We start from the raw sequence: 14,157 nt of genomic DNA, 5'->3' as shown, positions 1-14,157 counted from the left end.
CCCAGGACCATGATCCATCAGCTACAGGAACTCAAAGCTTAAACGTCACTGTTTCATAACCGTCCAGCTGTTTATCAGCCTGTGTCCCTCAGCTCTTCACACAAGAAGCCTTACTGTCACATCTTCAAGCCTTCATCCGTCACTGAATGTTCGTCTGACAAGTTTATTCTCCAGTAATAGTGTCCGCTCTGCTGTTCAGTCACTGCCACGTACAGAACATGCACCACATGACGAGCAGTGGAGTCACTGCAGGACTAGATGTGTCGATTCTAAAATGCTGCACATTGGAAGAACAGTGTGAATCATTCAGAGGTGAAGGACGACCCTCGTGTGATTGACGCTGTCCTCAGCTCTTCCTGCAGAGATGAACTGAACCTGACTTAAACACTCACACCAGTGATCAATGAAAGTTTCTAACTCAATCAGATAAATTCCTAAAGGGATCAAATCCCCAGTCCTGCTTCTGTAAAGATCTGTTAATCTCATGAGGCTTTAAAAATCAAAGTGGTTTCAGTTGAGAATTCTTTGTTTCTATGGACAGAGGAAATAATCTCACTTCAGATAATTAAACTGATAATTCTCATGTTTCAGATTTTCATGTGGATGTTTTATCGATCTTTAATGATGGGAACTGAATCTGTTTAGTTAACTCATTTTTAGACTTCTAAAACAAAATGATCCGGCCAATTATCAGCCAACAAATAAAGTGATCATAAGTGGAACTAGTTTCCTCATCAGACTCTTTAGCTCTGTGGTCGTGAGCCTGCAGAAACTAAATCTAAGACTTTAGGACCTTTACTATGACGAAATGCAGTTTAATAAATAGTCATACAGCCAAACATACGTTTAATGGAAAAACCCCTTTGCACAACAAAACATCCATGGGACTGTTTCTCATTTAATTATGTGGAATGTACTGAACACATTTTTTAGAGCTCAACTACTTTGTCAAACATCACGAGGACTCACTTTGGGAGAGACTCACTTCGTTAATTTGTGAAATGACTTAATTGATCCCGTGTGTAATTTGAATCACAAGTGAGTCAGTGTCCATGTGAGTGATATAAAAAACAGGCCGTCCTTCATCTCGTCAGGAAATCAAGTGAAACATTTGTGACTTCACCTCGAACAAATGAATCTAATAAAGATGTTTACGTGTTAAATGGTGGTTGTGTTATTTCTTTAAATCAGAGGAATTCTTATGAAATGCATTAGTCGGGTTTATTTGATACAACTTTATTGATGAACATGGCAACATGTTAAGTCAGAACAGTTCACTGAATAAAACAAACCAATAGAATATACACAGCACATGAAACCTCTTTACCTCTAAGGCATGCTCCTTGTTTAGTCTTCTACACCCACTCCAACTGTGTGTTGAAACACTGAGCATCTGACATGTACAGAGTGAAAAGCCTCAAACACATTATGTGACCTTTTAAAACTACAGAGAAACCCCAAAATGTTACTCCCAGTAGAAACAGTGCATATGTTATAGAAAATGTGTTAAGTTCCTGTCCTCGTCCAACTTTCTAACCCACATTCCTGTTCGCTAAATGTGACTAAATGCAAGTAATCAAGCAGTTAACCAACAGACAGCTCTAAATACACTATGGCATGGTTTAAAGAGAGAAATCAATCCGAGCTGGAAAACAGAAATCTGACCAATACTTTTGCAATCACAGAATTTTAAAATTTCAATGCGTTGCTGGGTTTATTGTTTTTTTTTTTTGTTTTACCTTATCACCGGAGCTCTTGAACGGTCTACGTTCAGCAGTGGCACTGACTCAAAGCATTCCTCCTTTTTGTGTAGGGGGGGGCAAACTACGACAGGGCCTGACTCTACGACCTAAGCCTGCAGCGTCCTCCAACACTGTGAGCGAGAAGTGAAGGCAGCAGCGTTTCAATAAGAGACTTTGCACTGCACGTTGAGGGCAGATTCACACCACGACAGGAGAAATAGGATAAAAAAAAGAGGAGAATCATGTATTTCACCGATCTGACAGCTCAGCACATGGCTAACGTCTGGCAACAGGTTTGCATGGCATGCAGTTTGTTACACCAGGGTCAGAGTTGACTAAATCATTGTACAAATCGCTATCAGACTTACCGGGAATGCAAACATAAGGCTATCATCATATTAAGCACATACGATAATGACGAACATTTTCCTCAGGTAATCTACAAAAGAGCGTTTTTCTGATTTGTTGAGAAGTCAAAACGTCATGTAACAAGTCATACAAGTCACGTCATGCATTTCATTCATGAAGGCAGATCATCCTTATTTTTAAAAAAAAAATGGACTGTTCAGACTTTCAGAAATATCTTTACGACTAAGCATGAATGCATTGGAGGCATGTTAACGACACAGGTAAGCATTTGTCTTTGCATGTCATATTGGTCATGTCACTGAACAGAAACACTGGTTTCCTTAGGTTTCGCTTACCTGTGTTTTTGCGGCAGAACCTAAGGTGCAAGGTCAGGGACGACACTGCAAAGATCAGATATCGCACTGTTTGCCATCAGTGAACAATGCAGAGATTGTTTTGACTTTTTAAAAAAAATATATAAATCAACAGCCTTTTTCAACATCAGAATAAATGTCATCATCAAAACGGAGCTACTGAGACACACTTCCGCTACTCGCATCATTCCACATGCTCATATAGGACATTGAAGAAATAAGAGCAGAAACCTAAGCATGCTACACTGGATATATGCAGTGGGACTTTTAAGCAATATGTTGCAATAAATGGCATTTTTGTAAAAAACATGAGTCTCGACTAGACAATGGCACTTGGCAGGTCAGAAATGTAAAAACCACATGACATCCTTAAAACAGTTCCTACCAGCAGTGGATAAAAAACACTGACATTCAAGCCTCAGTTCAGAGAAAAATCCAACTTCCTACACAGAAACTAGAACACGCTACGACTGTGAAGAGTCAGAGACGTCATGTTAAAACTGTCACACAAGGCAAGTCTCAGAAACATGTGGTACGAGAATCAAACATCTACAAGTCCTTAAGCCTCTCCTCGGGAACATTTCATACTTACCCAAACACATGGGGGGAGGGGGGGGGGGGAGATGGAAATATGTGACAAAAAGTACTACATCGCTTCAAGTTTGTAAAGCATAAAAAAAAGGCGTTTTTTCTCTCAGAAGTCAAATCAGTTTTGTACTTACAGGAGAGGAGGGCTCAACTGATGGATGAAGACTGCTTAGCCACCCCCGACCCTACAACATCTACGTTCTTATACTGGGTAAAGACTAACAGAATGGGCACAGCAAAAATACGTTTTCTTTTGCAATGTTTTTATATTAAAAAAACATTCTTTTTAAAAAAAAACAACTTTATACATGTGAGTTAGTTCACAACTGGAGAGAATGGGCAAGACAAACGTTTCAATGCATTTTCCATACAATTTACCTGACTGTCCTGGAAAAAGAACAGCACAAGAATATATATATATATGTATATGTTTATAAGAACACTAAAAAATATGCAGCATTTTCTTGCAACCACGTTTTCTGAGGAACAGGTTAAGAAAAACACTTGCTTACCGCTTTTCTAAACTCGCCTGTGGAGGAGGAGGAAGTGTCTATCAAGGCAAAATACAGAGCATACTACCTCAACAATGTCAAACCAGGCAAAGACTTTTTAAAAACAACAAGAGTGCCACAGCAACGCAGGTAAATGCATGAGTTTACGATACACAGATACCAGTCAACTTTCTAATGACAAAACAGGAAGTGGAAAATTAAAAATAGTCAATCTACAAGAGGACGTTTGTTGGTCTGAACCACTCGAGATCATTGCACGCACATAATGTATCTAAGAGCCTTATAGACAGTTGGAGAGAGACAGGACAGCACAACTTGGAGTCGACCATTTTGAACAATGAAACCCACACTTGGCCTGCGTTTTAAACTTCCACCCCCCCTCCCCACCCCGCTCAGGTAAAAACAACATACAGAAATTGATGTCAACCCACCCGCCTGGTTTTTAAACCACCCCAACTTACCAACACAGGAGGTTTCAGTTTGTTTTATTGCAAAAACACAACAGGCAATAGCATTTTTAAAACTGAGATGATTTACAAGGTAATGTCAACAGTTCAATAAACAGGAGTTCTAACCACATTTAATGTAGATACAGGACTGGAATGACCATATGTATAATTAACTCACTAAAAACAAAGCATTTACAAGAAGAAAAAAGAAACAAAAACAAAAGAAAGAGGACAAGTTCGCCGGGAAATCTGCCATCTGTGTGAAACACTTTGAAACCAAGGAAATTTAAGATCTTCATCAAGGCGTCTGCATCCAAACATTAACAAAGGATTTTGTTTCGACAATGTAGCATTTACTTTATGTCCGCTTCACATTACTGGCCCTGTGCAGAAGAAATACATAGAAGATACATTGCATGTTAACAGCGGAAAGTGGACTCAGCTTCCCAAAATTAAATAGTTAAAAAACCTGTTTAGGAAGGAAATGGTGTGTTGGTTAAGTTTGTGTACGTGCTGCAGCCACCGGATCCCCTGTGGAGACCTTGGGGAGGAAGGAGGTTATGGCACCAAACTACTGAGTAAACATGAATGTGGAGGGCAGATTCTTATCGGGGGTGTACCTGAGGGGCTTGTGGTGCTGCACCCATCGCCTGAGGGCTCGTTGTACCATAGTACGCAGCCTGCTGCCGGTAGTACTCCGCCCAGGCAGCGCTGTAGTCAGGCTGGCCTCCAGGCTGGGAGGCTGCCGCTGCTGCAGTGGCCTGAGGGGCCGCTTGACCTAGAGGGCCAAAGACGAGAAAACCCGTGTGAATAGTTATAGATTTGTTTTTTACTTCTGTCCCATTACAGACTGGGGTGTAGCTACACACTCGAGGGTGAAAGCCCACTAAGTCAAGATCGGACCAGTTGAACCAGAACTAGAGGCCGATTCATGCTTCTGCTTCGAGGCTACGCACGGGGCCGAGCATTCATAGTTGTCCGTAGGTGTGTGCGAGTAGCGTGCTGCCATTACACTTCCGAAACGCTAGGGGCAGTAGAGTTCCAATGCTGGTGTTGAGTGTGTTCTGGTTATTTACAAATTCTTAATTTTTTTTACGACGTTTTCTTCACAACGGCGAACATTACCAAGCAGATCGTGTTGGAGCTGATAAATCATTCCTTTAACTGAACTCAAGTGGCGAGTATGCCAGAAAAGCAACGATCCCAAGCAGACCAATCACAGCTCTAGCGGCCCGGGTCGCCTCCATGCATGGTTACAGTTTAGGGGAGGTGCATATCTGGGTACGTTGTAGGGCTCTGCGTAGGGTACATGTCTAAGGCTAGGCTACGGCGTAGCAGCTCTAAATGTTTTGTTTATACATCTATTCGGAACACACGATTTCTTTATGTCAATACTTACTATTCTTATATTGTAGTGCGAAAAAGTTGAAAAACGACACAAGTTTGACAGCAAACCAGAAAGCCACTAAAAAAGCCTCACATCTTTGTAGAGAGCAGAGTTGGCACTATTAATTGACTGGAAACGGATTAGTCTAGTATTTTACCAGTTTATTGATATCTTGTAATTTTTCAAACTGGTTCCAGCTTTTGAGAATGATTTCTTTGTCATGATCCAAGACGTCAACATGTAAGAAGGGGAACGAACCCAACACCGACATCTCACGCTGGTGAGTCAGATACCCTCTTGCTTTCTCTAGGGCGGCTGGGAAAGCAGCAACTCCACTACAGAGAGCTGCTGGAGGAACCCAGCCACCCACATCAACATCCATCTCCCAGGCAGGGGTCTGACCAATTATGGGGTCAGCAGATTATTGGGAACTGATGGGACATTTTTAAACTATTGAATTCTATGGTCAATAGGAGAACTGACTAAACACAGGGACGTACATCACTGTTCCGGACTAAGCAGCAGAAAATGGATCGATAACAGATTACGGTCTACACATCATGTCAAGGCCATTATCTAGACATTTCTGATATATTCACGTAAAATATATTATATATAACGTTACTGCAGGCCAGAAAAAGTATTTTTTAAGTTTACATATTCACAATTTGGCAGACTTTGACCTCAGCTACCAGGGTCTGTTTAACTTAAAATGGGATTTCGGTTTCCATCTAGACTCTTCACAGTAAAACTCTTAAGGAAATACGATCACATTACGAACGTTTATTTTTTTTTATTTGACTAATTCAAGTCTAAATCAGTCTTTACACGAGGATCACACTTAATTCTTTAATCATTTGCTACACATATTGCAAACTGATTCCGGACCATTTTCCCTTTATAAAAAACATAACACCAGCATGACAGTGATAAAAATTCTAATTGCATTAGAAAATAAAAGTTTTGTGCGCCACCGTCACTACAATCAAATGCAGCAATAAGAGTTGAGTAGTCCATTAAGAAATTCAGCCACCAGAGGAGGGAGGAAAATACTAAATCAATTAGGTGTGATCCCTAAGAGGAGTATTCACCTTGCTTCTTGTAATATTCCTCCCAGGCTTTCGTGTAGTCCTGAGGTTGTTGACTCTGTTGACCTGCAAAGAGAAGAGAGGAATGTGACAAGGCATCCAAGTGTTATTATAAAAGAAACATTAATACTACACATCAAACATTTAAACCTACAAACATTCAGTAGCAGTAACAGTCATGCAACATTAGAATAGTTTGCCATCAGTGTGGATAGAGCCCTATGATTGTCTAGAAAATAAGCTACTCTAAGCTCATAAGAAGGTGGTTCTGTGTCGACAGCTCAGTCCTGTAGATAAACAAAGTGTTGCAGTCTAAACAGCACAGGCGTCAAATGTCAAACCAGGTGGAGGCACACTGAAAACGCTCCACAGCAGGCCAGCGATAATGACAAATACCCAGACCTGAAAAAGAAGCTGACGGAATGCCCCGTGGCTGTTTAGACTGTCTTGTGTCAGTAGGTGTACACTGAAACTACGATCATATACCAGTTTTCTTGTAATATTCCTCCCAGGCCTTGGAGTAATCTGCCTGTCCACTCTGACCTGCAGCCTGTGGGTCACCTGTTAAAAAAAACGGTACTTGTAATTCAGTCAATCACTCGCAGTGGTTTGTCCTCCACCTGCCTGGGTCGGGCTTTCAGTCTAGGGATGGTGGAGGAAAACTTTCCTGTCCCTGGGGTAATATAAAAAAAAGGTGCTCTGCAAAAGCAAAGTCATTTAAAGGGGGAAACCAAACCAACTGTCTCCTGTTAGAGGCACCAGGCAGACATGAGCAAGGGACACTACTGAAGTAAAGCTAATGAACTACCCTGATCTACGCTTGTCTGTAATAGTTTCTGCTTCCTCTAGAAGCACTGATGCTCGGCAAACTGTGGAAAAAATGTATTACCTTGGCCGTTTGTTTGAGTTGTGCCGGGAGCGCCACTTGTTGGGGTCATGGGCGTCTGTGGCTGTTGTCCGTACTGAGCGTAGTAGGCTGCCCACGCTGCTGCGTTGGCATCAGCTGCTGCTTTATCTGGACCAGAAACGTCTGGTTACAACAAATGGGACCAAACATTGAGTTCCAACTGTGCAATACATAAGCCATCACCAGGGTCTCTTCAGTTTCCTCTTTAGGAAAGAATTTCTTGACTTTAAACTTTTATAAATTCACGTGCTGATGACAGCAAACTAAAGCAGAATAAACTCAATAATCAACAACGAGCAGGTACTCACTTGGATCAGGTTGTCCCTGCTGCCAGTGTGGGTAGCCATTGCCCCATCCCTGAGGCTGGTAAGGTGCGGGAGGACCACTGATGAAAATAAATAATTATACATTTTGCACATCCTTCAACTCCCTCGACATTATCGTCACAGAACTTTTAAAAAGATGAAAATCAAACACGGAGGTTCACTGTACTTACTGTGGCCCTGGAGGTCCCTGGTTATATGGTCCAGGGTTGTATGGACCCATGGGAGCCCCGGGAGGTCCAGGTGGCCCAGGAGGACCATGTGGGCCTGGGCCTCCATGTGGACCAGGGGGACCATGTGGGCCGCCCATTGGTGTGACTGGTCCCTGAAAACACAAAGTCATTTAATAACATACACTAGTCAAATGTCACTATAAGAGGTTTTTACAAAAAAGACCCAGTAACTCACTCCGATTTTCTCCTCCACCAGCTGCCTGGCGTAGTCGATCTGTTGGGGGGAGCCTCTGACTGTGAACATTTTGATGTTGGGATCAGCGTTGGGTGGAGGATTCCTCTGTAGCTCAATCCTGGCTCCGGACTGTTGGCTGATGCCCTTGATTGTCTCACCACCTGGAAGATTTAAGATACAACAAATTACAACAGCGTAATGCCTTGTCCTTGAAAGGGTTTCCCTGACTTTCTTTCCAAGAAGAGCTTTTAAAAGATTGTAGTGACCCTGTAATACTGTAACATGCACCCCAGTCAAGAACATGTGCAGTTAACAGACACTTAATCCCCAGATCCAATTGGCCAATAGTACTAGTGATTGAGATTGTGTAAATAGTTGTGTGTGTTCAGGTCTCAGAACTTGTGGTTGGTTTTTACATCAGCTTTCAGCGTGGTGCATGAGTTTTCATCATTGACCGTCTACATTTCAACTGCATTGAAAGGACCTTTGTTTTAGGTCATGGTTGTTTCTGATCTTTGTGACAAAGCTTACGTACTAATCTGGTATATAGAATTAACCCCGATGTCTGTGAAATTGTGTAGCCCTAATATGCAAGGAACTGTTTGCCCATTCATTACAGACAATATTCTCTTTGAAGGGAGCGTTACTAGGTGTAACTAGGGCCTTTTTACGAGTGGCTGTATAATGGCTGCTTGCATAATGCATTTTGAGTAGAGCAAGAATGAATTAGCATTTGAATAGCACATGTTCTTTCCATTCTTACATCTTTACTGCAGAAAAGAATTAAATCTGAATGATCAGTGTTACAACAAAGCACTGCTGTCGAGGGACCGCTTACCTTTTCCAATGATGAGGCCTGTCTTCATAGTTGGGACCGTGAAGGTAAACTCCTGTAGGCCACCAGGGGGCCCCATGTTCCAGTTGCCCTGCCCACGGCCACGCCCTCTGCCGCCGCCGCCGCCTCCTCCGCCGCCACCACCACCATGTCCTGGGGGTCCTCCAGCCTGAACACTCCTCAGCAGGTCAGATATGATCTCTGCTGCGTGTTGAGCCTGGTCAGGGGGGCCCATGATCTGTGCTATTCTGTCTGGTGTGCTGCCGTCATCTGAGGTGGGAAATATATTGATTAGAGCCCATTCAGATTACATTCTCACATACTGAAGTCAGGGGGAAAATGTGACTATTTGTGTGTCTAAATTCTTTGCATTTTTCCAGGTCTCAGAACTTGTGGTTGGGTTTTACATCAGTTGTTCAGCGTGGTGCATGAGTTTTCATCATTGACCATTTTAACTGCATCTAAATCTCCTTATTCAGTAGTTGGTTCTCAGATCTTTGTGACTATTTGTTAACACTCACCTGGTTTAAACTGAATCCGGACGCCCGTGTCATTCTGTATCTTCTTGATCATCTCTCCATTTCTGCCAATGACGATACCCACAGCAAACCGGGGGACGGGGACCTAAAAGATGATGGGACACAAAACCAAACATAAGATGGTGCGGAAAACCATGTCCAAGATTATAAAAGAAGTAACTTATTACAAACACTTACGTCCAAGCTATCTCCTCCTCCGCCTCCTCCTCCATTGCCGCCGCCGCCACCACCTCCTCCACCACCGCCGCCTCCTCCACCTCCTCCAATTCTCGAACCATACTCGCCCCTCTGCTCTCTGAAGCCCTGGTCTCTGATCAGCTCCATGACCATTTCTTTGGCTTGCTGAGGAGAAACAGAACCATGACAACATTACATCACCACATTACATCGTCTTTTACAATTACCAGTGATTGAGATTAATGTCTAAATAGTTGTGTGTGTTCAGGTCTCAGAACTTGTGGTTGGTTTATACATCAGCTTCTCAGCGTGGTGCATGAGTTTTCATCATTGACCATCTACATAACTGCATTGAAAGGACCTTTGTTTTAGGTCATGGCTGTTTCTCTGATCTTTGTGACAACGCTTACGTACTAATCTGGTATAAAAAATAAACCATAGGCCTGTGTAATTGTGTAGCCCCAATATTTCAGGACACAACTGTGAGTTAATGTAAGCGTGACACCATCTCCTCCAGCTCCAGATACATTTAGTAAGTTTACAAAGTCTGTTTTAACCCAGACGGAATGTATACCCGTGTCCAATCACACGGTGTTCACTGTTGTAGAATAGTCTGTAGCCACTTCTCCAGATCTTAATGGGTTGTGCAAGACTATTGTGATTTGTGTGTTTATTTAACAAGTGCTTCGAATGCAATGGCCTCGCGGACAACGACCTACCTGAACTTTAAAGGGCTCTCCTGAAATTCGAAGTGGCTTGTCTGCGCCTGTGTTTTGGGGTCCATCTTGGATCATGACCATCTTCACCCCGGCTCGTTCCTTCAGGTCAAGAGAAACAAAATATATTCAGTTATTGTGTCTCCAATTGACACTACTCCCAAAACTTTCCTTTTCTTTATTTTCACAGGCCTCACCTGAAGGCTTTTGATGGTTTCTCCACCCTTTCCAATGACAAGTCCGGCTTTAGAGGCAGGGACCATGATCTCCTGAACAGTCATTCCCGGACCGTCGTTGTGATGGAACGCTGGAGCTGGACGTCCCTTCTCAACAATCTCTGATAGTAGTCTCTTTGCACCCCTGATGAGAGAAAAATTACTGTCATGCACTTTCCGGAACTCTTCAAAAGGAACCAATTGAGCCTGTGATATAAATTTTACACCAAAATTGGCTCCACAGGGGTTGGATACTCACTGGATTGCTTCTGGTGGTCCCGTTAACGTCACCGACCTGTCTGGCATGCCACCGCTGTCTATAACACATAGGAGGAGCCGTTTATACAAACCATTCATAAATGACTGTATCTGATATCCCAGTATCAGCAAAAATACCAGACCTACCAGGGGCAATCTGTATTTTACAGCCAGATTCCTGCTGCAGACGTGATATTTGTTCGCCCCCTCTTCCAATGACTAGACAAGAGGGGTGGGAGTGTTACAACACAATCCAAGCGATAAATAGATTGTACTTATTTATAAACTATTTAAATAACAAACTTACTGAAGCCGACCATTCCATCTGGGACCTTGAACTCTTCTGACAATGACCTAAGAATGAGAAGTGCGACGATTATTAATGAACGTAAAAATATCCAAAAGTGTAGACGGTAACATTTAAATTCAACCCGTGTTGCTTACCTTGGGGCACCACCCATTCCTCCCATTCCTGAAAAGGCTGCAAAAAATACAAAACAAAACATTAGCAGTAAAAACACATTATGGGTGTAAGTCATCCACCAATTAATGACAATTAGTTTGAGTGGAGAATTATCAAGAATTACAGTGATGTGATGAGCCATCACTACCACCATGGCATCATTGCTTCACTTACCATCACTTGTAGCCACTTTCTTCGTCTCTGGCTGGTCTGTGACAACACGACACAATAACCAGAATAAGTATCTGTTATTAAACCCTCTAATCACACTACTATCAGGGTTTGAAAAAGGCCACCAGTTTATTCAGTACATTTACTTTAAGTTGTACAGGCCGACACAACAGCCAAAGTTTCCATCAATTACCTTTTGACTGTGAATTGTGGATCATTCAACTTTTACAGTTTCTATAATTATATGAAAGATCGCCAACACTGTTTTACATCAATAAGGCAATTAGACACTATAGTGGCAGAGTTATTTACTTAAACAATTACTAGTGATTGAGATTGTGTAAATAGTTTGTGTGTTCAGGTCTCAGAACTTGTGGTTGGTTTTTACATCAGCTTCTCAGCGTGGTGCATGAGTTCTCATCATTGACCATCCACATTTTAACTGCATTGAAACTAGGACCTTTGTTTTAGGTCATGGCTGTTTCCCTGATCTTTGTGACAAAGATTACGTACTAATCTGATATAAAAAATAAACTATAGGCCTGTGTAATTGTTTCGCCCCAATACTTAAGGAACTGTGTCCATTCATCACAGACAATTTCTCTTTGAATGGAGCGTAACTAGGGCCTGTTTACGAGGTGCTGTATAATGGCTGCTTGCATAATGCATTTTGAGTAGAGCGAGCATGAATTAGCCTTTGAATAGCCCAGTGAAACCTGCAGGAGTTTCTGTAGACAAATGGTCCATGTTCTGCTGTTAAGGAAACAAGTTAAAAAGAGAACATGTTCTTTCTGTACTCTTAAATCTTTACTGTAGAAAATAATTAAATCTGACACAGATTAGCTAAAAATGAGTCAGATGCAGTTCAATCACCAATGTTTCCTGGTATGGCTCATAGAGAAATCCCTTAAGAAATGGTAGGGACCATTTCAGGACACAGCAGCTGCTACATGTGCATTTTTCTTGCCAATACCTGGTGTGCTGTGAAAAACAACCCGTGTTTGGCCAAAATGTGAGGATGCATGTTTTAAAATGGCCGGTAGTTTTAGGCCAGTAACCCCCCACCACCACAGTGCCTTGGCCCCAGTGAAACCATTGTAAAACCTTTGCGTTACCACTTCCAACGTGTACCTAAACCCTGGAAGTGATAAGCCACGTTTGTGTGCTCACATGCTCTGGATGTGAGCGCAACAATAACTCAACCAATACCTAGATTTCACAGTCAAAATCCACACATTGATTAGAAAAAGCTGTGAGGAACACAACCACATGCTATCAACACAAATCAAACATCGACCACAGGAGAACAAACTGCTTCAACGTGGTTAGTAGTGATGTTAGATAACTACTTAGAATAAAAACACACATTGATATTTACACAGTTTTATCTGTAGATTAAGAACACGATCTATATAAGACTATAATGAAGTAGCTGCTAATAAGAAAAGAAGAAACACACACGGGCAGGCACACCATCATCTATTAAGACTTTCATTGAATCGATTTGAGCCACTGACCGATATTCAGGTTAGGCATGGGAAAATACCCACCAGCGTCCTCCAGGGGCCTTTTCTGGCCTCCGTAGCCAAACTCATTTGATGGAGGAGCCGCGACGCCATCGCCTCCGATCTTCGCTGCGATCTGAAACGGGAAAGTAAACAGAAAAACGACAGGTTGAGTTCTCCTGTGGGTTTTCTTTGTCTCGCATGTTTGAAGTGACACGATGCGTGGCGGCCTCCATTGCTGCCCGGAAGCCTCCACTAACAATGGGGGGAGCGTTAAACTTCCAATTAACGGGTAATGTTGATATTAATAAAGGGCAGAGATCGTATAATCCACATATATTCTTGTATTTATGTAGTTTAGCCCGAGTTCCAGGCTGAAATGGCTTCCCCCCCTTTCGCAATGTGGCGTAACGTGAGTCGTCGGTTTAGCTTAGCTTAGCATCGCCTGGCCTGACACCCCCCGTGCGCGACAGCAGAAAAAACACCCAAAACATCACATTCATCATCAACATTGGTATAAAGTCAAGTATGAAATGATCTTACGGGTCTTCCTACCTGTCGTGCTCGCTGCAGAGCATCTTTAAAAGCGTCGTTCATCCCGCCACCGGAGTTAGAGGACGGGGGAGCCACGTTGCTGTAGTCAGCCATGTCTTCTTCTGCTGCTCGGCGCGACAAGATGGCGGCTTTCATTCCCGGGAAGTGGAGGGAAGTCTCGTGATCGCGTGGCAAGTCTCGCGATAGCGGGTTGGTTAACGCCTCCGGATCAAATTACATTGTATCATACTTTTTTCTTTTTTGTGGTCATCTTTGTTTATCGATGAATCATAATAATATAAACACATAAACACAATGTACAAATAACAAAAAATTACGAAAAAAAAGGTTACATATTGGTCAAATCTAAAACTTGTGTTTCAAACAGACTCCAAACTTAAATTAAATTGATAATCTATAGTCCAGATTCATCAACGTACAGTGGTTATTGATCTGGGATTGGTAAAGTGTTTTTCAGCTTTATTTTATTATGAGATTAAGTATATATAGTATTATAAAAACCTAATTACTAATTACCTTGATAACAACTACAACTGTATCTACTCATATTTAGATTTTTCTGTTGTGGTTCTTGTTTTGCTTTTGGCATCACATTCA

The 14,157-nt window shown here is 42.2% G+C and overlaps 1 protein-coding gene and 1 long non-coding RNA gene across 22 annotated transcripts; one reads left to right on the top strand and one right to left on the bottom strand.

The window, feature by feature from the left end:
- Positions 1-18: 18 nt before the first annotated feature.
- Positions 19-1,166, top strand: LOC117777676. The gene is made up of 2 exons (XR_004616644.1): positions 19-209; positions 253-1,166. It is a non-coding gene; the product is annotated as an uncharacterized LOC117777676 (long non-coding RNA).
- Positions 1,167-1,220: 54 nt separating this feature from the next.
- Positions 1,221-13,708, bottom strand: fubp1 (far upstream element (FUSE) binding protein 1). 21 transcript variants are annotated; one of them, XR_004616643.1, is made up of 20 exons: positions 13,549-13,687; positions 13,018-13,141; positions 11,504-11,539; positions 11,311-11,347; positions 11,174-11,220; positions 11,014-11,085; positions 10,868-10,925; positions 10,591-10,753; positions 10,397-10,495; positions 9,678-9,842; positions 9,483-9,585; positions 8,965-9,231; positions 8,127-8,287; positions 7,892-8,043; positions 7,704-7,780; positions 7,378-7,518; positions 6,975-7,049; positions 6,492-6,554; positions 2,447-4,791; positions 1,734-1,873 (listed from the first exon to the last, which is right to left on the bottom strand). XR_004616643.1 is itself a non-coding variant. In XM_034612500.1 (20 exons), the coding sequence occupies exons 1-20, from the start codon at positions 13,693-13,695 to the stop codon at positions 4,388-4,390; spliced, it is 2,127 nt and encodes a 708-aa protein (XP_034468391.1). In that variant the 3' UTR covers positions 1,734-4,387. The 21 variants fall into 21 exon arrangements, 20 of the variants coding, with proteins under 20 accessions (XP_034468400.1, XP_034468391.1, XP_034468388.1 ...); XM_034612500.1 differs by having other exon boundaries at positions 1,734-4,396; positions 4,634-4,791; positions 7,378-7,503; positions 13,561-13,695; XM_034612497.1 differs by having other exon boundaries at positions 1,734-4,396; positions 4,634-4,791; positions 13,549-13,686.
- Positions 13,709-14,157: the final 449 nt, after the last annotated feature.

Source organism: Hippoglossus hippoglossus, chromosome 17 (assembly GCF_009819705.1).
Source record: "Hippoglossus hippoglossus isolate fHipHip1 chromosome 17, fHipHip1.pri, whole genome shotgun sequence".
In the NCBI taxonomy this organism is placed as follows: Eukaryota; Metazoa; Chordata; class Actinopteri; order Pleuronectiformes; family Pleuronectidae; genus Hippoglossus; species Hippoglossus hippoglossus.
The sequence above is the reverse complement of the archived record's forward strand: the minus strand, read 5'-3'. Positions and strand labels throughout refer to the sequence as shown.